This window comes from Nilaparvata lugens, chromosome X (assembly GCF_014356525.2).
Source record: "Nilaparvata lugens isolate BPH chromosome X, ASM1435652v1, whole genome shotgun sequence".
NCBI classification, from domain to species: domain Eukaryota; kingdom Metazoa; phylum Arthropoda; class Insecta; order Hemiptera; family Delphacidae; genus Nilaparvata; species Nilaparvata lugens.
The window spans coordinates 87,285,598-87,309,011 of record NC_052518.1 but is presented as its reverse complement, the minus strand read 5'-3'; the positions used below and the strand labels follow the sequence as shown (position 1 = coordinate 87,309,011).

The window sequence follows — 23,414 nt, the reverse complement described above, 5'->3', positions numbered from 1 at the left end:
GCTTTTCAAAGTTCAAGAAACTATCTTGTCTCTTGATGACAATTTCATTCAATGAATTTGATCTAATTGCAAAGAATATAAAATTTTCAACGGGTGATGAGGTGAGTGACAGAAAACAGAAAATCTTCACTTTCCAATTCTATCTGAAATTTTTGAATTACTGGATGCATTAGAAACTGGTCATTTCCATTATGGTTGTTCAAATAATGATGAATCATTAGCTATTGTTAATAATTCTAATGATCTCTGGAAATGCTTATATGACATTGCCAATAAAAAATATAAAAGATCATAGTTCGCTCTCTAGAGAGTTTAAAGATACATGTGTATTTGGATATACATGTTCATTCTATGCATTAGTTATGATTGAGGAAAAATTAAAAATATAACGTTCGTTGTGTGTACAACCCGTTGTCAAGAACATGTTTCAGTTAAATTTCACAAGAAGTTCGTTTCACTTGAATCTATCAGTAGATTGCCTCTCTCTCTCTCACACATATCTCTCTCTCTACTATTAATCATCAAATAGACCATGACTAAATGTATTTGAGCATGACTGAATGTAATTAGCCATGACTATATTAACTAGAGCATGACAAGAGAGAGAGAGAGAGTATCTTCCTCTCCTTCTTCTTCTCCTTCTTCTTCTCCTTCTTCTTCTCCTTCTTCTTCTTCTCCTTCTTCTACTCCTTCTTCTTCTCCTTCTTCTTCTCCTTCTTCTTCCTCTAGAGAGAGAGAGAGAGAGGTTCTTCTAAGGTGGCAGGGGCGGGAGAGGAGCGGGAGTGGTGCGGCAGGAGTGGGGGAGGTGCGGGGAAAGTAGGATGGGTGCGGGAAGAGGGGGGAGGGGGGGAAAAGTCGCAAAAAAGTCTCGCAGTATGTACACTTGGATACTACTATCCAGAAATTGAGGCGTTGATAAACCTGACACCAGCTCAATGTGTACTGCCTTTGTCGCCATGCAAACAAACAAACATATAAATGTAGGCTTTAAGGATGAAAACATTCCTGCGCCTAGCCATTGTGATATTTATTGGACCTGCATAGTCCACTCCACATTCTTGGAAGGGTTCACATGACGTGACTTGACAAGACGGTAGGTTACATTTATGAACACAATTACGAATAACTGTACGACGGACAATATCCAGAAATTCTGTCTAATTAGTGACAACAATGAATGAGGCCCTGCATGACAGTTTGTTCTTATTTAGTGAACTCCATGTTCAATAATCTGCCACTATCTTATATTAGAAGAAACTTGCCTCTGAATAAATTAAAAAACGCACTAAATCTAATTCTGAATGAAAATGCTTATTATTCCATAAATTAATTTTCAAATTGTTGAAAATGTGATATTCAGTGCTGTGAGTTTATAAATAGCTTATGTCTTTTTTCAACGTCAATTTATTCAATTGTACTGGGTGATGATAATTATGACTTGATAAGACTGATTTGATGAATGATTACACTATTCATAAGATATATATATATATATATATATATATATATATATATATATATATATATATAAATCTTTGAGTGTAGCATAAGGGACTCACTATTATTCCTCTTCCACCATATAGCATATTATAATATATCGAACTCTCTCACTCCCACTCAACTACATCACTCTCTCACACATACCCTTTCCTTCGGGCTGAATAGTGTAATCATTCATCAAATCAGTCTTATCAAGTCATAATTATCATCACCCAGTACAATTGAATAAATTAAGTCATACATTGAAAAAAAAGACATAAGCTATTTATAAACTCACAGCACTGAATATCACATTTTCAACAATTTGAAAATTAATTTATGGAATAATAAGCATTTTCATTCAGAATTAGATTTAGTGCGTTTTTTAATTTATTCAGAGGCAAGCTTCTTCTAATATAAGATAGTGGCAGATTATTGAACATGGAGTTCACTAAATAAGAATAAATTTCAAGCTCTTACTCAATCTGACATTAGGAGTTACAATACTCTAGTAGTCCAGATAACAGTAGACCTCACTGAACATCCTTTGCAATGTGGTAACGAGAATATTCAGCCATCTACTAGAAATGCTATCTACTAGGAATAAAGTCATTGTTATAATATCAGGGCTTTTCTAAAATGTTTGCCAATGGCCCCACTAAGAAATCTGATAAATGAAGGAGACTTCCAATCAACCATACGATCACATTTCATTACATTAAATTACATTACCAGGGCTACCAGACATTGTTTTGCAGTAGTCGTCAATATACTATATCATAATGGAAAAAGTAGAACTTTGATATGAGAGTAATGAACTCACTTCGTTACAAATAAAATCTATTGGTGTGCTAATCTGAATTCTGCACTACTTCAATCCTGTAAAAATGAATACCGGTATAATACTCTTATTCTGAATTGATGGAACCCCAAGTCCCATTGCGCTTATCATAATTTTAAATGTTACTTCATTAACTCAGTAAGATCAGAAAGTTATTGCTCAGTTGAATCAGAGCTACGATTAAAAAGATGATTTGGGAATTATAAAGTGGCACTTTTTGTCTTTCACTGGGATTTTCATTTTGTAACATGTGGAAACGCTTGTAGAACAACAATCTGTTAAAATTTTTATGGGAAAGATTTCATGAGGAAAATGAAGTTTTTCATTGACATAATTATCCGTAACTTGGAACGCCATGATAAATCTTGGCATCTAAAGCTACGTTTACACCAAAGTTATTAACAAAATTCTCACAGATTATTATAGATTGAACGGCACTTGAAAAACACATAATTATGTTCATCATGTGTATGATAAGTTATGTTCAATCTAATAGAATCTATAGAATCTATTGGTGTTAACGCAGCTTTACTCTATGACTGCCTGAAGTTAATATTATATCAATTTGAATTTACAATTCGAGACCGCAGCTCGGAAAAAGAAGAGATGATTTACGCGTCAGTGAACATACGGTAGTCTATGAGCAGGGTAGTTCTACCTGAGGACATCACCGATGACTGATTGACCGGGCTTTCCAGAAGTACCTAACGGGAAACATTTGACTTGTCTCATGGAAGCAAGGCATTGTAATACTGAATGAGTATTTATAGTTCTACAAAGCAAGGCCTTTTGGTTCTAATACCCGAGACGTCAGTCTGCAGTTTGTTGTTATGGAATGCAGAAAACTTCTTTCACCAACCTTAGACAATAAATGCTGTTTCAAAAGATTGAAAAGATAGAGACATGTCGCCTCCAAAATCTATGGATATGGTTTTTGTACTATATATATATATACTTATATATATATATATATATATATATATATATATATATATATATATATATATATATATATATATATATATAATATATATATATATATATATCCTGTAAAATTCGTGGAATAGAGGTGGAATCAGAGGCAAAAGATCCAAAAGATCATTTTTCTTCTCCAAACTAATTGGTAAAATCCCGTTGTAGGATTTTTTACATGTAAATGACATAATGTTTTTCCCCCCTCTCTTGAAATTTATTCTTTTGAATGGTACATTTTCCCCTAAACTCTCTTTGTAACGCACAATACCCACTTCAGACTTCACATACTGAAAACATACTGTATGTTGCGCCAGAAAAATTGTTCTTTCTCATCGTTTCTTTTCTTGAGAACTAAACCCTCTTTCAACAACTGGGAAAAGCTTAGAAAATGATCCTGCTTCATTTCGTGTACCACAAATGGATTCTTCTTGCCATATGACCGTACCAACTGGTAACAGTCATGTGGGTGGTAAATTGGTACCTGGGTCTTTTTCTTTCGTTTTTCAATGATTGAAAGATCAACATCACATTCCATGTGAGTATGTCCTGGAACTAGAAATTTATGGTTGATTGTATGGATGTGTGGGAAATCAGATACAGCCTTCATAAACATGACAGATACGTGTGAGTTTTTATTTGCTGAATACATTATGGTTTGCTGATGACTATCAAAATTGTCATTTTGTTCCATTCTATACTTAGCCAGAATGCAACTCCTCACGCAAAAATTGAATCAAACTCAAATTTTCGATAAATCAGTCTAACCTCTTAAGAGAAATCTTCTGCTGCTTCCATACAAACTGGAAGCATGACAAATAATTGAAAACTTGACAAACTGAAAACTTGATGTAATCAAATCTTGAAGAATTTGAAATTGATCTATAACCACCCTCGGTTAAGCAAGAATCTATATGCAAAATTTCAAGTTAATCAGTCCAGTAGTTCTGACGTGATAATGCGTCAAACATAATTTCCCTATACTTTACACCTGTATAGGCTACATTTATAATCTTTTATTATAGTATAATAATTCCTTTCCTTTATTATAGTATAGAAGATGATACATGGATGGATGATCATTGTTATTTTACTAAAATATAGAATAAGTTGAATAGTTTCCCTTTCAGAGGGGGTTTTGACAACCCACAAAACTCATTTTTCATTTGAAGATATAACGAAAAGGTGCATATGACCTTATTTTTTCGCTCAGCTTGCCAAAATACCCCTCATTCCAATATTAAAATTTTCGACTGACTGTACAGTGAGTCAGTCATTCTATCAGGGCACGCATGAAATTTAAATTAAATAAAAATGGAAGAATATAATTTCTTTATGTAAATAACAACACCTTCATTCAAAGACATATCAACTGCATGCGTATTCATATTGCTGATACAGCATTGATGAAACTGTAAACGTTTATGTAGCACTTTGTCTCAAAAATTTCTAGCTGAAAAATAAATAATCCATGCCACGTGTAGGCCTAAGCAGTGCATCAGGAAAACAAAGTTTCAAAACCATGTGTTTCAGGTAGAAAGCAATATAGAAACAGATGCTCCTTTTTTAATTTCGACCATATGATTTGATGATTTTTTAATGAAATTGAATGTACCATTAATGAAATTCAAACATTAATTTTGAAAAATCTAGAAGGAAAATTAAAATTTGGGCTTCCAGGTGCACGAGATTGATATTTTTAGAATCTATGTGCAAAATTTGGAGATCTAAATCATTCCCGTTTCTCCGGTATGCAATTCACAAGTTGACATGTTTTGATGCTTTATTCGAACACACGAACAAACGAACAAACACAACCCTACTCTCTCTTATTATATAGATAATCAATCAAAAACAAATCAATTCCATACAGTCATGTTTTCCAAGTGTCCAATGTTCAATGTTCAATCTGTGTTATGCCATTGCCAGTATGATAATTCTAAAAACGTGTCAGTGGTACCAACGTCACAAGTAAGATTTAAGTACCAAAAGGTGGAACGCGAGTGGTGTGATATGAATGCCATATGTTGACTTGAGACTTTTGTACCACAATGGGAAATTCATCACAGATGATACTAATGTTATAAGTCAACTTAAGACGTTTGTACCATTCTGTGAAATTCCTTTATATCATGATGTGAGATGTGACTAAAATACCATCATCAATAACTTAGATAATATTCATAGTAGACTTATGCCGTTTGTACCATCTGAACGCAAATTTTTTTCTACATTTTCCTATTGACATAACTCATTTTGATCAAAAATTGACTTAACACCTTTGTACTGCCGACCAGAAATTTAACATGTGTTTTCCATATTGTACCCTTCCTGGAAAAAATAGATTTTTGGTTAGTATTGTTTGCCTCCCCTCTACGAGGATGCTTTACCTGTGCGTTTGCGTTGCGAGTTCAATAGTTGACAAAACACATTCAGTCGACATGGAATTGGTCAAGGAAATCGTAACGCTCCGCAATACTACATTATACCATATTGACGATGGATTTTTCTATCGGGTGACCTCCAGCGACCAAACGCGTATCTATTTAAAATGTAATGTACGCGAGTGTGCAAGTCGCGCCTCAATGCCACTTTGTATGGCAAATAGAACTTTTGATAGTTTTCATATCACTATCAATCATAATCATCTGCCCAACCCAACGTTTGTTGGTGTTACCATGTTGAGGGAGTGCATATTGCAACGTTGTTCCAGGGAAACAACAGAGCCACGACACATCTTTGATGGAGAGTGTGCGAAGTAAGTACCCACATCATCATTATTCTCAAGTTCAAGTACGTATATGGAGTATTATATAAAACCTAACCGCATGTAATATACACTTATCATTAACATTTATAATAATCTCTATCAGAAGTTAAGTAATTCTTATTGTCCCAGTGAAATACGTTCCCTTAAAGTTTCTATTCCCTTCATATCTATTCTTCGATGAATATCACAAGGAATCATATTAATAAAAATCTAGTGCTTGATTTGATGTAATTTTTTTGATGTGATGTGAGCTTTTGAGAACTAATTTGTAATTGTTAGAATGAATCGAGTCTAATTAATCACAGTTTATAAAGTTTTAATTTAAATGAGTAGATATAGTTAACATAACAGCGCAGAGTGACTGGGTGAAAATCAAATAGATGATTAGATAAAAGAGCAAAAAAAATTAAATAAACAGAAGAGCAAGAAAGCATTGGATGCAAGAGGATCCAAGCCTGGCGACGATGCCAACAATATTTTATAATTAGATTATACAGTACCAGTTGATCATCCACCGAATTATTTCAAGAATCAAGAATGTCACAAACAAAATAATTGCATTGACAAAAGTCACTACTCGAGGATACAATAATATAACATTGATACTTTGTTTACAAGTAAACGTTATACAGGGTGTTCTCGAAAGAGGTGCCAAGAAGCCAGGGGGTGATCCCTTACATTAAAAGAAGAAAAAAAAGTTCTAATCAACATAGGTCCGAAATTCTTAGTTATCAAATTATACAGAGTGAAAGATTTCGTCTGAATTTCAGTTCTCCTGCCCTACGGGTATTTGTTGGCTGTCAATTAAGACGTTAAATTCAGCGTACTTTATGTAAAATGAACTGAGAAATTGAATGAAAACGTTTCCAGACCGTTAGCAAGAGTATTTTTTAAGATATGTGACAAAATACGCGAAACTTGGACCCGAAAAACAAGTTCGTGGTTTGAAGCAGATTTACTATGTTACATGTACAATCAACACGAAATATTTTCTCACAGAAATTGTAGAACATCTAATTTCAAAGAGGAAGATGTAGGATAAGTCTATGATAGACAAATGCAACCTTGAAAAAATAATCCTTAATTACATACAAAACGCATGAAAAATAGACAAAATCTGGTAAGCTCTCTATTTTTCATGCGTTTTGTATGTAATTAAGGATTATTTTTTCAAGGTTGCATTTGTCTATTATAGACTTATCCTACACGCAAAGCTCTTTTTTGACACAGAAACATAATATTCATAATTCTAATAGGTTCTGATAACCCATAATGATAAAATAGGTGCTCAATGAATAAATGAAGCCCAACAACTTGAAATATATTTAAAATTATTTAAGATTAAATTGATTCTACCTCGGTGCTATTCAGCTTTACATTTGTACATGTATCATTGTATTGAATTATTAAATATTTGATGATTTTGGTAAAACGACATTTTAATCCTGGACTAGTAGTTCTATGAACAGTAGACCTCGCGCAGTTAAAAAACACAGCCTCGTCTCATACTGTCCATAAGAGTAAATCCTGTTTGTATGTTGTGTCGGCAAGATGTCGGTTAATAGCTGTTGGGGTTAGTGTATCAAAAATATGCTAACATCAAAAGCTAATCTCCTTCAACAGACTGGCAACTGGTCAGCCCGAGTTGAAAGCAGATAAAGAGAAAATACTATGATTTCTTTCCGTTATTAATTGCATGCGTAATTGCATGCAATGAATAGTCAACATCACAGCTGATTTTTTACTAAGTTACATTGATATATCAATTGCATGCGTTATTGGATGCAATTAAAAATCCACTCAACAGCTGAATTATTATGGATGATTCTTTTCTGATTTCTACTGTAATATTGGCGTTCGAAGGAGACTTTACCTATTATATTAACCTTAAAATGCAAAATTTCCAAAAAACCTTGTATATACGTCGAGGCACACTTTAAAAAGAAATATAACTTACCTGTCAAATTTCATGGTAATCTATTGCTGCGTTTCGCCGTAATTGCGGAACATATAAACATAAAGAGAAATGCAAAGCCGTCGACTTGAATCTTAGAACTCACTTCAATCGGTCAATAAATCGAAATTTTAAGAAACCACAAATATTCTGGATGAAAAGGGGAATCAATTTATATGTAGATTTGAATCTAAATGTCTAGGATACACTAAACAGTCCACTAAATTCATCATTTTTTCTCCACAGGAGAAACGTTTAAAGCTGGCATCAAATGATGTCACCACATTATTGACATATGTAAATTATATATTTATATATGTATGACACGTGGATTGAAGGAGCGTTGTTTGTCACGTTGTTTGTTGATTGAAGGAAGATTCTATTTTACAATTTAAATAAATCATAATGTATTTTACTTATCCACTTCGAGATTTATATAGCGATAATAAGAAGTGATAAGGAAATGAAATGTATAGCAAACACTTCAGTTGCTATGTAGGCCTACTGTATTGTATTCTGTACTTCAGTTGCTATGTAGGCCTACTGTATTGTATTCTGTAGTGTCTTATTTTTCACTAAAGTGATGAAGTATCAGAAAATACTATTATTCAGCATTGTTATGTATTATTTTCGATGTCATTTTTTTTTCTTTCTTTGCAATAATTTAAAGTTTGTTATTATATTAAATAAATAGATAACTTAACTATTGTTTGTTTTTAATCATATTATTTGTATTTTTTTTTGTATTGTTATAATAATTGATAGAGAGTTCAGTGTAAGAGAGGGTCGACTGCGCCCTAACTTCCCTCTCTAAGAAAAATAAAGGCAGTCATTCTATTCTATTCATGTCACCATAATAAATATGTTTATATAATAAAAAACAGATGACATCCAATTTATTAGAGCAAATGGAATGCCTTCATCTTCATGTGTAGGCAACACACCACACCAACCTTGTTCCTGTGAGACTGACCTTGTCTCTGTGAGACTGACCTTGTCTCTGTGAGACTCACCTTGTCTCTGTGAGACTCACCTTGTCTCTGTGGGAACTTGTTCCTGCCATTTATAAAAATACTTGTTCCTATGAAACTTGTCTCTGTGACACTAATATCGTTCAAAAACACTACTTGTGTCTGTGAGAGCTTGTCTCTGTGATACGGACCCAACTGAAGTGTAGATGATACCGTCATTTGGATCCATCACGTTTCACGTGTGAGGTAACAACAGTTTTGAATCCCTTACGAGACTTGAGCCAATTTCTTCCCCTCCATCATACTCCTGTTGTATCAGTGAACCGAAAATTATGTTTGGGGGAGAGGGATTGTTCTATCAGTGACTACGTTTTAATTAATACATAAAGTTTCAATATTTAATGCTATGAAATAAACCGATAATTCTGATGAGTTTTGAGTTATTTGACTCATTCTAACTTATTTGATGTTAACTTATCAACATCAAATGGGAAATTAGATAAATCTCAAGACAAAATTCCTAGACCCTAGCTGAACTTCTGTATATGGGTCTCATGTTGCTAAGATAATACGGATATTCTTAATGAAAGATGAGAGTTGTGTTATCCATTTCAGAGAGAGGAGATATGTCTTCAATATCACAAAATCTACTTGATACAAACTATATAGACTAAGTATTGTGTATGTGAGGGACTCATTTCAATAAGTCTGTTACCTAGTGTTTGGAATAAAGCTTTGGTTTGCATCGTATAGCAAACATTGAGCTACACTTGCATCATATTACGTGGTAGCAGTGGTCTACATTCTAAACATTATTCTTTAATTGATTCAATGACACACAATTATTTTTCTAAATAATTACCCAGCTACAAGAACTGTACAAACACCAACAGCTTTAATTCTCCTGTTTTCTTTGTTATCTCTAGTAGGCAGAAAATATGCAGGACACAAGAGAGAATTACCACTGTAATATTCACTTCAAGTTGTTCTAGAGAATTAAAATGGTATAGAATGTACCGGGATACGTCCCAGGCATGCATACAGATTTATCATCACTGATGATCGAGATTAAATTATATTCGATTAGAGTTCTTTATTTATGTATATTAAAATATTTACTGGCTTATACACTAATTTACAGATTAGTAAATCTGTATTGATTGGAGATTGGAGAAACTGCATAACCCTGAGAGATTAGAAGAAGATACTGACTTCTGGATACTGAAAACTCATTTCTGTGTGGTATTCAGCTAGAGATGTAGAATGTAGCAGTAGCATATTCAAGGTACCAATCAAGAAACGATGATTTGTTGAAAAAGGAATTTGTTTTAAATAGCTACCACTCAACTGGAAACATCAACATTGTAGAGAGATTGTTCACTCTCTTTGCCCCACAACATTCATTATTTGTAATAAAGCAAAAAATAACACACAACAATCTCGTATATATATTTTGGCATAATTACATTGATAGAATGTTTCAATCCAATGCCAAAATAAAAAAGTATGTCAAATAATATTATTATTCATCTATGGACCTATATTTCTATCTAGTGCTGTATTTTAATGATATATAGGTACGCAATGTGGTTCGGGTAGTCTAGGAGGTATTCAGAAGGGGGTCTACCCCATGGAACAAATTAAATTAAGCCTTAGAAAGATATTTGCGAGCAAGGATAAAAATCTGGTGTGGTACACTCACAAAACTTCCCTTGCTCATTGATCTATAAGCCTCATTAACGAGGATAATTTAGGGGAATAACATTATGCCGATTGGCGGCTAAATAATTAAAACTACGATTATACTATTGTTATTGTTTTCAGAGTACATTTTCCTTTGTTTGAATTATGAAATTTGAGGATTTTTTAAAAGTTTTCAAAACAGCTGTTCTACCAATAAAATATCGACATTTGTTCTTTTGAATAAACTGCTCTACCTACCTACCTCACGCACGAGAAGGAAGTTACAACGTAAATTTCTCAAGGATGGGGTGGACCCCCTGTTAATTTCACAGGGAGGAGACTCATGCCAGTTAATAGAGCTGATATATAACTATACAGGGTATGAATTTGAAAAAAATCGGTCGAGTCATTTTTGAGAAAATCGTGATAGAAATTTAACAAAATTCATTCTTCTTAGGAATATTACGGAGCTCCTGCAATTTTCCCAGAAATGAGACTCATGTCAGTTGATAGGGCTTATAAATAGCTATCTAGGGTATAAATTTGAAGAAAATCGTTAAAGCCGTTCTCGAAAAAAACGTGAAAAACATGGATTTTTAGCCATTATCCGCCATTTTGAATTGAATTTTATTGAATTTCTTATTTTCGGATCCTCATGGTATAAGGACCTTAAGTTTAAAATTTCAAGTCAATCGGTTAATTAGGAATGGAATTATCGTGTTCACACACACACACACACACACACACCACACACACACACACACACACACAACACACACACACACACACACACTTTCCTTAAAGCAATACTTTCTTTCCTTACCTATGGTAATAGGGCAAGATAAGTAAAAAACAGGAATAATTTTGAATCAGATTTTAAAAAAATCGATTATTTTGGCCAAGAGATACCGGTACGGCGTACCGTCAAAAAACCAGCACTGTATATATTTATGTTCATTCATTCATTCATTTATTTATCGTCACATTACATCAATTTTTGAGTAACACTCATTTGACTGGTGACATGTCAATACTAGAACAAAATTATATCTAAAAGACTTAGTTCTAACTTTTTAAAAGTAAAATAAATAAATACACTCTATGATGTATCTCATCAAATTCACATGGAAATGAAAGTCACAAAAAGTTAAGTTACACTCTACAGCCCCTTTTCACAAATTAAAATTTGGCAGCAGAGTATAGGGCTTTCTCTACTAGCATTTTTCTGACTGTTAGTTTGAATTTGTTTATTGAATCTAGATTTCTGATGGCTGCAGGTAATTCATTAAAATAACGTATTCCAGAGTAGAATGGAGTTTTTTCTAGAGCTGTGTGTCTATGTACTGGAAAAGCAATGAGACTACTATTGCGTGTATTATACCCGTGATTATCTGTGCAAAATTGAAATTTATCTAAATTCTGTTTAACAAAAACCAACAATTGATAGATATGAATAGATGGTAGCGTTAGAATGTTTAGGTTTTTGAAGAATGCTTTGCAAGAATCTCTTGATCTCAATCCACAAATGACTCTTATTATTTTTTTCTGGATTATAAAAATTTTACCGCTATCAACAGAATTTCCCCAGAAAATGGTTCCATAGCTTAGATATGAGTAGACATATGCGTAGTAGACGGCCAATAGGGTGCTTTTGTCTAGTGAGTGAGAGAGGGTGAGAATTACAAAATAAGCTTGATTTAGTTTTTTTGCAAGGACCTGAATATGCTCCTTCCAAGTAAAACTCTGATCTATTATAAGTCCCAGGAATTTTGTTGAAGAGGACACTTCAACACTGTCTTCAATTATTGGAAGATGTACTCTGTTCACTGCTGTTTGATTACGAGATGGCTTTTATTATAGTTTAACGATAGACCGTTTGCTTCAAACCACTTTGACATTGCTGACAGTGCACTCTTCAATTTACTTGCAAGAGTGATGTGATCGGGGCTTGTTGCCAGAGCAGTTGTGTCATCTGCATACATAATTAATCTTATATCAGGTGCAGCACTTGTCAGATCATTAATATATACTAAGAAAAGCAAAGGTCCTAGTACGGATCCTTGAGGGACTCCATTTGGGACTAAAGCATATGAAGAAGATTTAGCGGACAATTTATCTCTCACACATTGTTGCCTGTTATAAAGGTATGAGCTGAACCATTTTAGAGCTGTGCCATGTATTCCATAATGGCTTAACTTTTTCAGTAATATCTCGTGATTCACACAATCAAAAGCTTTTGACAGGTCACAGAAGATGCTAGCAGCATGTTGCGACCTGTCAATCGCATGCGACATAACCCTGACAAATTCATAAATTGCACCTACAATGTCCTTGCTCCTACGGAAACCGAACTGATTCTCATTAAATAATCCATTATTTTCAAGATGAGCAGTCAACCTGCTTGCGACCGCCATTTCATATACTTTTGAAAATACAGATAGTATTGCTATGGGTCGAAAATTTCCAAAGTCCTGTGGGTCTCCCTTTTTCAGAAAGGGTAGCACACTGCTGTACTTTAAGAGATCGGGAAACACTCCATATCTAAAAGACTGGTTGACTAGGAAGGCTAAGGGTTTAGCCAAGTTTACAATACATTTCTTTAAGATGAAAGGAGGGAACTCATTCCATCCAGGTGCCTTTGATGCCTTCATTTTTTTCATTAGATTAATTATTTCATGCTCTGTGACTGGATTAAATGAAATGAGAATATTATTTGTTTCTGGTTGCTTTCTACAATAATCAAGAGCTGCATGCATGTTGATATTTAGATTGAGTGTTTGGCAAATATTAGCAAAGAAGTTGTTGAATGAGTTCAGTGTGGTTTCTATAGGAGTTTTTTCAAATACTTTAGATAGATTCAATTCTTTAGTGTTTATGCCTGTTTCTTGCTTAACAATTTTCCACGCCATTTTTGTCTTATTGTCAGAATTTTTTATTCTATTGCTGTTGTATATTATTTTCGCCTGTCTAATACATCTGTTCAATATTTTTTTATACTGTTTCACATATTCTCTGAATTCAGAGCAGTCACGTGATCTGCCTTGCATGTGTAGCTCCCTGGCCCTGGCACATGATCTACGTATTCCAGATGTAATCCATCCCTTATCACAGTTGAGTAATCTTTCTTTTGTATGAGGTTTTCGCGGGAAAGATTGTTCAAAATATAAGATTACCATTGTGTGAAACTTATTGTACAAAATATTAGGGTCGGAGATAGTATCACTCAATTGAAAAAGCGATTCCCAGCTCTCACTTGATAGAATGGTGTTGAAGAGATCAATATTATTTTTCGAAAATATTCTTATTGTTTTAAAGGTTTCTCTTTTTTTATTTGTATTTGATCTGTTTCGGTTGCAAGAAGTAAGCAGTTTATTTGGAATGTCAACCAGTTGTGCTGTGTGATCAGATAAATCATTGTCAATGATTGTACTATTACATTGTCGTGGGTCAAAATCGGAAGCTACGTTGTCGATACATGTTCTAGAGCCCGGTGTAAGTCTAGTCGGATCATCTGTGTAGTGCAGGAACAAGTTATAAGATTGTAATAAATCTAGGAATCTGGATCGTGCTATTGATTCCTTCATTATATCTATATTGAAGTCACCTGAGAGAAGTCTTTTGTATTTGGGATACTTTTTGAAACAGAATTCTAACAAATTATTCAATCTTTCAAAAAATATGTTCAAGGAATGCCTGGAATTGTTAGGAGATCTATATATGCAAATTACAATTAGATTAAAATGCTCGTTAATTTTAACTCCGCAGCACTCAAAGTACTGTTCAATGTAAAAATTCTGAAAATCAGGTATAGCTTCACAAGATAGACTATCTATCGATAGGATACACGACCCTCCTCTTATTTTTTGCTGTCTAAAATTGTACGAACTTAGGTTATATTCGTGAAATCTATGTAGAAGGAAGAGGTTGTTTTCTCCTACCCAGTGCTCGGTTAAACAAATAATGGTAGGCTTTTTTTGTAAACTGGCAATGAACAAATTAATCTCGTCTAGCTTGTTATTCTGTATGATACCTTGAGTATTCCAGTGAAATTCACTGAATGAAACCTCTATCATATCCTGAGAATTGAGCATATTATTAGTACTATTATTATTGGCATCATCATTATTATCATACCTATGATAATCACTACTATCATTATTATTACCATCACTATTATAACCGTTATTATTATTATTATTATTATTACTGCTATCATTATCATTATTACTATTACTATTGTTATTATTATTTTCATCATTATTATAATTACTTTTACCTTCATCATTATTATTATCATTATTATTACTATCATCGTTATTGATATCATTAACACTATTATTACCATGGTTTTCATTATTATTGCTATTGTTATGACTATTATCATTGGTATGTGAATCTGAATGAGTTACATCTCTCTTGCTTCTAAAAAATTGTTCCCATTCGCAAAAACAACACTAGAGTCATTATCATCACCACCGGTATGAATGAGCTCAGCAGATGACTGACAGTTTGTGTCCAATTGTAAAGATTCACTCTCTCTCGTATCCCGGCACTCTGCACTATCGAGAACAACAGCAACCAAGTCGCGATTCATCCTCTCTTCTTCATCTGTCGAATTATTTGTGGCTGCACACTGAGATGCAGGGGTAGTATTGATTCTGCTAGGAGCTTCAAAGTGGTGTATTACTGGCGGCCTCCGCCATGAAGTTGATCTTGAGAGAAGTCTCTCTATCAGTGATGAGACAAGCATCTGTTTTCCTTTACTGTTAAAGTGGAATCCGTGTTTCGTAAAATGTCTACTGTGCATGATTTCATTTATGTCGAAGAATTCAACGTGATTTAATCCAATTGCCACTTCGGAGATATATGTATTAGCCGCTTCAATATTTTTGTAGTATGTGTGAGAAAGTGGTATATCACGTCGCAGAGGAATGCTTACAAAGACAACGTTAGTATGATTGAGATTTGAAAGCTCATGTTCTAGGTGTTTGTAGATAGTATCGACTCTGCCTCCAGCTACATCATTCGCACCTGCCACTATGATTAAGCAGTCTTCCTTCCCCAAACCGTTCCCAATAGAGCCGCAGTTCACAATGTCCAGTAAGCCGGCGTTGGCTTTGCAGATTCCAAATACTTCAGTTCCAGTAAGACGATTATTGGTTATAATAGCGAGATCTCTGCTATGACTATCACCATAGAAGTGGATTTTCCTATAGGGAACATGTGCATTGGTTGAGAGTGAGTTCACTTGGTCGGTTGGAGTCGAAGCTAATCTAGTTGGATTGAAAGAGGTTGAGCGATTCTTAGAGGTGATTTTTGTGAGAATTTTTACTTGGAGTTGCAGAGATTCGTATTTGTTGGTTATAGAGTCATTAAGTTCATTGATTTCCTTGATAATAAAATCTTGCTTCCGTATTTCCTCTTTTAGGTCCGCTATCTTCTTTAACTCAGAGTTCTCAGAAAGGTTATCTTTTTCCGGTTGCTTGCTTTGTGAAACACTCGGTTGATCATCTTTAAGATTCTGTATCTCTTGAATAAGTGCGTTCCGGTGAATTAGCAGCTCATTAACACGAGTGACTAATTCATCTTTCTCCTTCAATATTAAATCATCTGTTTGACATCCTGTGCTACATACTTGAACTTTCCGGTTATTAATTATTCTTGAGTCGAGTGACAATCTTTGAAGGGTAGCCGTGCTCTTAACTTTCTCAATTTTCTCATTTCCTTTGTCATAGTTCTTATCATTATTCATAATATTCGTTGGAGTAAGAGGTATCGGATGATTGACATGCTTCACAGTAGAAATTTTTATTTTTCCTAATGTTGAATCAGTCGTAATTGTACCTGAACAGCCCTTATGAATACATCTCCACACTATATCGCCGTTGATTAGAGGATGGCTTCTTCTATAACATTGCTTTTCATGATATATGCCTATGGTATTTCTTGGAGTTTTGTAAGTAGTGACTGACATATTATTATTTTTTTTAATCACAGATATACAGCAGGTAGGCTATCAGATAGTACGGTATTAGATTTGACGAAAATAGGCTAGTATTGTCTTCGGTACTATTGACATTAGAGTTCTGATAAGAATCACAGCTAAGCTCGACGGTAACGGTCAAGATAAGACACCACTATTATGCAGTTCTTTGATCACTAGTAATAATGACACATGTGTACTTCCGTTGTGAAAAATAAAATTTTTAATTCTGTTAAATTCCTGATTGTTATCAGCAGTTTTTATACGAGGTGACCTCCCTCCAATATCAGAAGCCACACTAAGTGGTCTTGTGATTTTAAATCAGTTTTCAAAAATCATTGTAAGCTGATTACAATATTGGTTGAAAAATTGATTATTCAGTGATAGATCATTAATGAGTCTCAGTGTACGTGTCTCGCGTACATGTTATGAGATGGAAAGCACTGTTTTTACATTAATACATTAACATCATGTCTAGGTTGTGTTAGGTTGAACAAGTGGTAGGCTATTAAGAAAAGCAAATCTCCAGATTTTTAAGTATATTCTCATAACTTAATATTTTTAGTCGCTGAATAGGAATAATGGAACCTGTTACATCTAGAACACTGTCAGGGTTTTATAAGGTGGAAATAGTAATGTGGTTGATTACATTTGAGCTGGTTAAGAATTCTCTATAAATATCTACTTTTTTAATGTAAGATAAACGGAATTTGGATGTTAATTGAATTGTAATTACTACACATGAAAGAGGTTGAGCAGGTTGCATGAAATGACTCTTCCCTTGTAGAATTTTCAAAATTTATGAGTCTTTGTTGTACCAATAATAGCAATAATTATTCTTCTGGAGCAATATCAGATTTTTTAACTGCAACTGGTGACTGTACTGCTCGTAGTATTAAAAGCTGTGCCTCTTTACTCATTTCGTCAAACTCCAAACCATCCTCAGGGTCCTTTTTCTTCTTCTTCTTTTTCTTTTGAGTTTCTTCTTCAATTTCCTCATCATATATCTTCAAGTCTTTCGAGAGGAAATATACCCCTAGATCAGCAAATGCAGCCAGCAACAGAAACGCTAAAACATGAGAAAATTCACACCAAAATGAAATGAATATAAAATTCAACATACAACAAAATGTTTAATAGTAATGTTATGATAATAACATGAACGTTGGATTGTAGATTAATTAGGTAACCTTTGAAACGAAGGACATTATAAAACAGTATCATATCAAATAAGTATCAATCTCAGTACCCTTTTAAATGATTTTCTCACAACATGTTTCGGACATTAAAGATAATAAAATAGTATTACATTGCATTAAAGTATCACATTTCAAATTAAAATGAATAAATAAATATAATTCTTCAATGTTGTTTTCCATCACGAACTGCTTACCGTACGATTAAATCAATTTTTAGTTATTAAATAGAACTGCTAGTAGTCAAATTTCTTCAATAGATGAATTTATTCACTCAATGTGACAGCATCTTTCTGCCCCCATCATCATGGTTGTGCTCATAGACAAGTAGGTTTGGATGGCAAATTTTAGTGTGCTGTTATTGGTATCTATTGGGTTTGTTGTGGCGGAGAAGATACCGGTACCTAATCGAAGATAATGTAAGATTTGAAGTTGGTTTACTCATCTAGTAGGCATATGCATTGTCTATTTCTTTTAAATTGAAGGTATATTTCGAACTGTTCTATTGTGTTTAGTTCTCGTCATTTGTTGTTTCAATAAGTGAATAGATTCATTTATTGGATAAATTTGACTGCTAGTCGTTCTATTTAATAGCAAAGAAGTGATAAAATGAATATAATATATTCAAAAAAACAAGTCGATATGGATTACTTTAATGAGTTATGGTACTCTACTCAAAAATTTGACAAGAGTAGAATTGATTTAAAATTTAGGAATAGCAACATATTATTTGGTCAAGATTGAAAGGAAGAGAATATTATGTGATGAAATTATCAAATAAAAATGGAAAATATGAGTAATAATGACTTTGAAAATGTCATCAAATCAGCATGAATTGAAATAAATTTGATTCGAACTGTATGAATGAAGGATTAGTCATTTTGGCTAGACAACTGTGCACAAAGGTACTAATGAATTCCATAAAGAAAGTAAACATAATTCATCATAATATAAAGAGAATTTTTTAATATATTTGTACTTGAAATTACTTCAACAGAATAGATAAGAGGTCGATCCTATTAACTCATTTCAAGAGATTTTTGCTCATTTAACGAGCAGCCTGCACACAGGAACAATAAAAGCTTCCACCAGCTGTCGCAGGAACGCGGTATCGGAGCTCGAATGTAGATATAATGTATTCCAATTCCGTGTTCCCTTGGAAGCTAGTGGAAGCTACTTTGAAGCTACATCCAGCGTGTTGACTGAACTACTCATAATAACAACAAAAATGCAGGTATTATCTTTACAGTAGGCTAATGTAATTAAATAATTACAGAGCATGAAATCAAGTACGGTACCTATGAGTTAATAATATTCATAATCTTGTTCTTTAACTACGAAAAATAGAATTATTGGACTAAGCTTCAGCTCTATTTTCACAGGGCTATTCGATATTTTTTGAATCAATGAAGTAGTAACTCCTAAACATGTTTGTGAGAAAACTAGAAGGGCACTAGTTTATTCAATTAGAAATATTTTCAACTTGGGCTATAATATTAAATTCTTATTATTATTCCAATTTCAATTTATTATTTATTCACAACAGACAGAAATTACAATGACAAAAACTGTATAAAGTGAAAAATTACAATAGCAGTCACAATTTTTCAATATAACACAATAAAACAAGACGAATATTGCTAATATAATGTGGTATGCTAGAAAAAATGGAGGAAAAACCTTCCCAACCATGGTTTACCATTTGCCTACTAACAATTGGCAGATAAAGTAAAACAGCAAGGAAAAAGGTGTGAAAGGAAAGTGAAAGGAGGTAGGTATGAAAGACAGGGCTGAGGGAAGTTGAGTTAGGATGAGAACGATTTTTCAACGGTCATACTCACTTGAGGACGTAAAGTTGAGGTAGTATCTCATTTTTTCGGCATCATATAACCAACAATTTCCAGTCTCTCCACAGGTCTCACCCCAGACCAAGCAAACGTTATCTAGAAATGGATGACAACGTTTAATAAACATTAAACATAAGACTTGATGAGACACATATATACAGACTTTTTAATTACTGTGTGGTATGGTATATTTCACAATAATTTCTCTGAGTATCCATTTTTGTTGTCACAAAATCAATTACAGAAAAATTACCTTCAACATCCTGAAAGTACTCTAAATTAGGTCTACAATAAATGAAGCTTTAAAAAGAATAACTAAATGAATGATATTTGATATTTATTAAAAACTGTATTCCATATCGCATTAAATAGGAATCATTATTGAGAACTATTATGATATTCTATAGCTTCGTTCTTTCGTTTCTTAGGGTTGAATGTGGTATTAAAATCAAATTTTATTTGCCAAAAGTTCCATTACAAATAGTCAGAATGCAACAATGCGACAGTTGAGGCCTCTCTAATTTTCGTACAGCCCCGACAGTCGAGACCTGCGACCGTAGAGGACTCCTGAAAAAGAGGCCTCAACTGTCGCCTGCGCTAGGCTCTCCAGAATGGCAGACAGCACCAAAAGAATTACCATTTAATTAGTATGGATTTACCAGCAATTGAATAATATATTATATCCTATTATTCCTTCCATATTATGAATAATTATTACAACTTTAAAACTATAAATATACCTTAGTTGCTTCTTCATAAAAAACGAAATTTTCAAACTCGTAAATAACATTTTGATTCTTGGATGTCAAATTCTCAGTACATTATAGATGTAAGATATCATTCTACAAATCAATATCCTGTTACAAATCAATAACTTTTATTAATTTCACACATTCACATTTTACATTTTCTTGATCTATACATTGAGCTTTTCTCGTAAAAACGAAATTGTTTATCTATTTCATTAACGATGGAATAAATTTTTTCCATAAATTAGATATTTATTTCATGGAATTAATCAAATGATTACTCTCATATGATGATAACATCATACGTCAAAATAGAATTACCATCGCTACAATCTCATATCCTACACTCGGCCATTCTGACAAATTGGCTTGCCCTCAAGCCATAAAATAGATGAATATGAAAAGGATTACAAACATGAACAAAACAACATGGAAAATAAAACAGACATAAACGAAACACACAAGATTAAACGAACGTGAACAAAACATAACACTGCTTGATAAGACTGACTTTCTTTGGCTGTTGGGGTACTTTGAATTGCTTTTTCATTAATTTTCTTCTCTTTGTTGAGTATGCATCAGCTCATACATATTCTTCATTCTATAATTATTCTTATCAATTTCACTTTTTCCAATACTAGCCAATATTTCTTTCTAAATTCATACCTTGACTCTCTTCCATTTCCACATCTTTCTCATCTCTCCTCATTTTTTGTACATTCCCATTCCGTTCTTCAAGTTTTTCCTCAATTTAATGATTTGATTCAATTCCATTTTCCTCTCCACTATTCCATCATCACCTCTTCCTTCCTCTTTTTAACGTTTCCAATGTGCAGATGATTGTGGGCTATAGATTTTGAACTGGCATAACCATTATTACTTTCTAGTTTTTGATCATCAATTTTCAATAATTCTCCACTGCAAGGATTTGACAAGTTATCATTACAAGAAATCAGATCAAATGCTTGTAAATTTTTAGATTTATTTTGGTATTCAAATCTAGGTTTTGAAAAATGTTCCAACTTACCATGGTTAGGAAGTCAACTCCGCGTCAAGACTAACTTCTTGATTGTGATTATAGTTACTACAAATTCTGTTTCGAATTCTACGATACCAAAAGAGATTCTATGAAGAATTCTATGAAGTTGAAGATGATGCATAATAAACAATGCATGATAAACAATCAACAATGAAGATGATGCATGATAATGATTATAAGAGTTAAGTGAATGGAATTAATGAAGCGGAATAGGTTGGAACGGTATTAATAGTATTTTTGGATAGATTCAACTGCACTTAACCATCAAAACTCATCTCAGTTCTTCCCAGTTCTTTGAGTCTATAATATTTAGATTGATTTTGTCAGTTAGCAGAATAAATTCATTTGTATTGGTATTGTGCAGTCTTCAAGTTCACCATGTCTGCTCATATTTCGAGAAGAGAAACATTACCTGAAGAGTATCTGATATTAGCTCAGATAATATAAATCCTTGATCCTATTAGTTAGGCACATTTTCAATGTATGAGTTGATGTACAGTAAAAAGACATGTCTACTCTATCTGGATCATGAATTTCAATTTCAATAGTCTAAAAGCGTTTAACCGTCATTGCGATTATAGGGAATGTAAGATATGTTTTTTAGAATTGGTTTATAAATGTTCTTATCAATTCAGATGAGAATTCATATTCATCAATGATAAATTCATTATTGTTTGAAATTGAATTTCATGATCCAAACAGAGTAGACATGTATTTGTACTGTACATCAACTCAGCCATTGAAAATGTGCCCAACTAACCTGGGGAATTGCGATACATCTAACAATAAACGAGATGTGTAGGAGCAGTAAAGCTAGACAATAGAAGGGTTTCGGTGACACTTCTCCAGGTAGAAATAACAAGTCAGGAACAATGCTATTCTGTACCATCAGTTTACAATGACCCAGAAAAAGAAAGAAATTTCTTGGAAAATAATATTCTCATTCTCTTTAATTTGTCATGTGGTGGAACTGTAAATAACTTCAATGAACCCCAAGAAAATAAGTGGGACATCCAAATTGAACTGGTTTTTAGAGTCTAAGAAGGATATGCAAAAATTAAATATGACAGAGGCAGATTTACTAATCAGAGCAGGGCTACGGAATCAGCTTAAAGTTGATGTTTTCCCAGAAGAACCCAGAATTGAAACTTGGTCGTTAGAAAGACGAATCGCTCAGAGTGCGAGGATGAAAGAGTATTGGAGGCGAAAGCGGGAGACCAACGTAAATAATAATAATAATGATAATGGTTAATGGTGAATTACTGTGGTCCTTAGTTGGCCTATACAAAATGAATGAATAGTGTTGTACATTTCTTTCTTTCTCATTGTTAGTCTAGAGTTTAGGGTTGCAGCTGTAATCATTTTTGTAGCATCATGATCGTTGGTTCGTAATTATTCATGATATCAACGATACAGCTAACTTTAATTAATTCTTTACAGTACAATTTGAAAAATGAATGAACGGTCTGGAGATGAAATGCAATTTGTATTCGATAATACAATATTTTTCTATATCTACTTAAATCGGCCAAGTTTAAACCGTTCATTATCAAAACCGTTGGAAAAGGTTATCATGGATATAATTTTCACCAACACTCCACTGGAAAGATGAAAGTGAAAGTGCAGTTGAGAAAAGGAAAAGATATAATGAAGAAGTTCAACAAAAAAGTTAAGAAAAAATAGAATTAGAGGATGAAAAAGAAAGGAAAAACAGAAGAAAAAAAGAAAGAGATGGAAGAAGGAAGAGGAGTGTGATTCAATAAAATTCGTCAGTATTTCCTATAAGTTGGAGGATAGTTAAAATAAGATAGATAGATAGTTAAGATAAGTTACATAAAAAAGTTGGTGGTGAAGGGAAGTTGTAAGAGATGTGTGAAAAAAAGGTAGATGAAGAGTTGATCGAATGCTATTTCGAATGGTATTGTTGTAT

The 23,414-nt window shown here is 33.4% G+C and overlaps 1 protein-coding gene across 2 annotated transcripts in view; it reads right to left on the bottom strand.

Moving 5' to 3' along the window:
• Positions 1 to 17,177: 17,177 nt before the first annotated feature.
• The window catches only part of LOC111045154 (solute carrier organic anion transporter family member 2A1), a 76,206-nt gene continuing 69,969 nt past the window's right edge, over positions 17,178 to 23,414 (bottom strand). The window contains exons 14-15 of one of the 2 annotated variants that reach the window (XM_039441817.1): positions 19,691 to 19,792; positions 17,178 to 17,722 (exon numbers count right to left, since the gene is read on the bottom strand). In XM_039441817.1, the coding sequence (XP_039297751.1) occupies positions 17,487 to 17,722; positions 19,691 to 19,792 (338 nt within the window). In that variant the 3' untranslated portion in view covers positions 17,178 to 17,486. The remainder of the gene's footprint in view (positions 17,723 to 19,690; positions 19,793 to 23,414) is intronic. The other variant, XM_039441818.1, reaches the window with a different exon arrangement.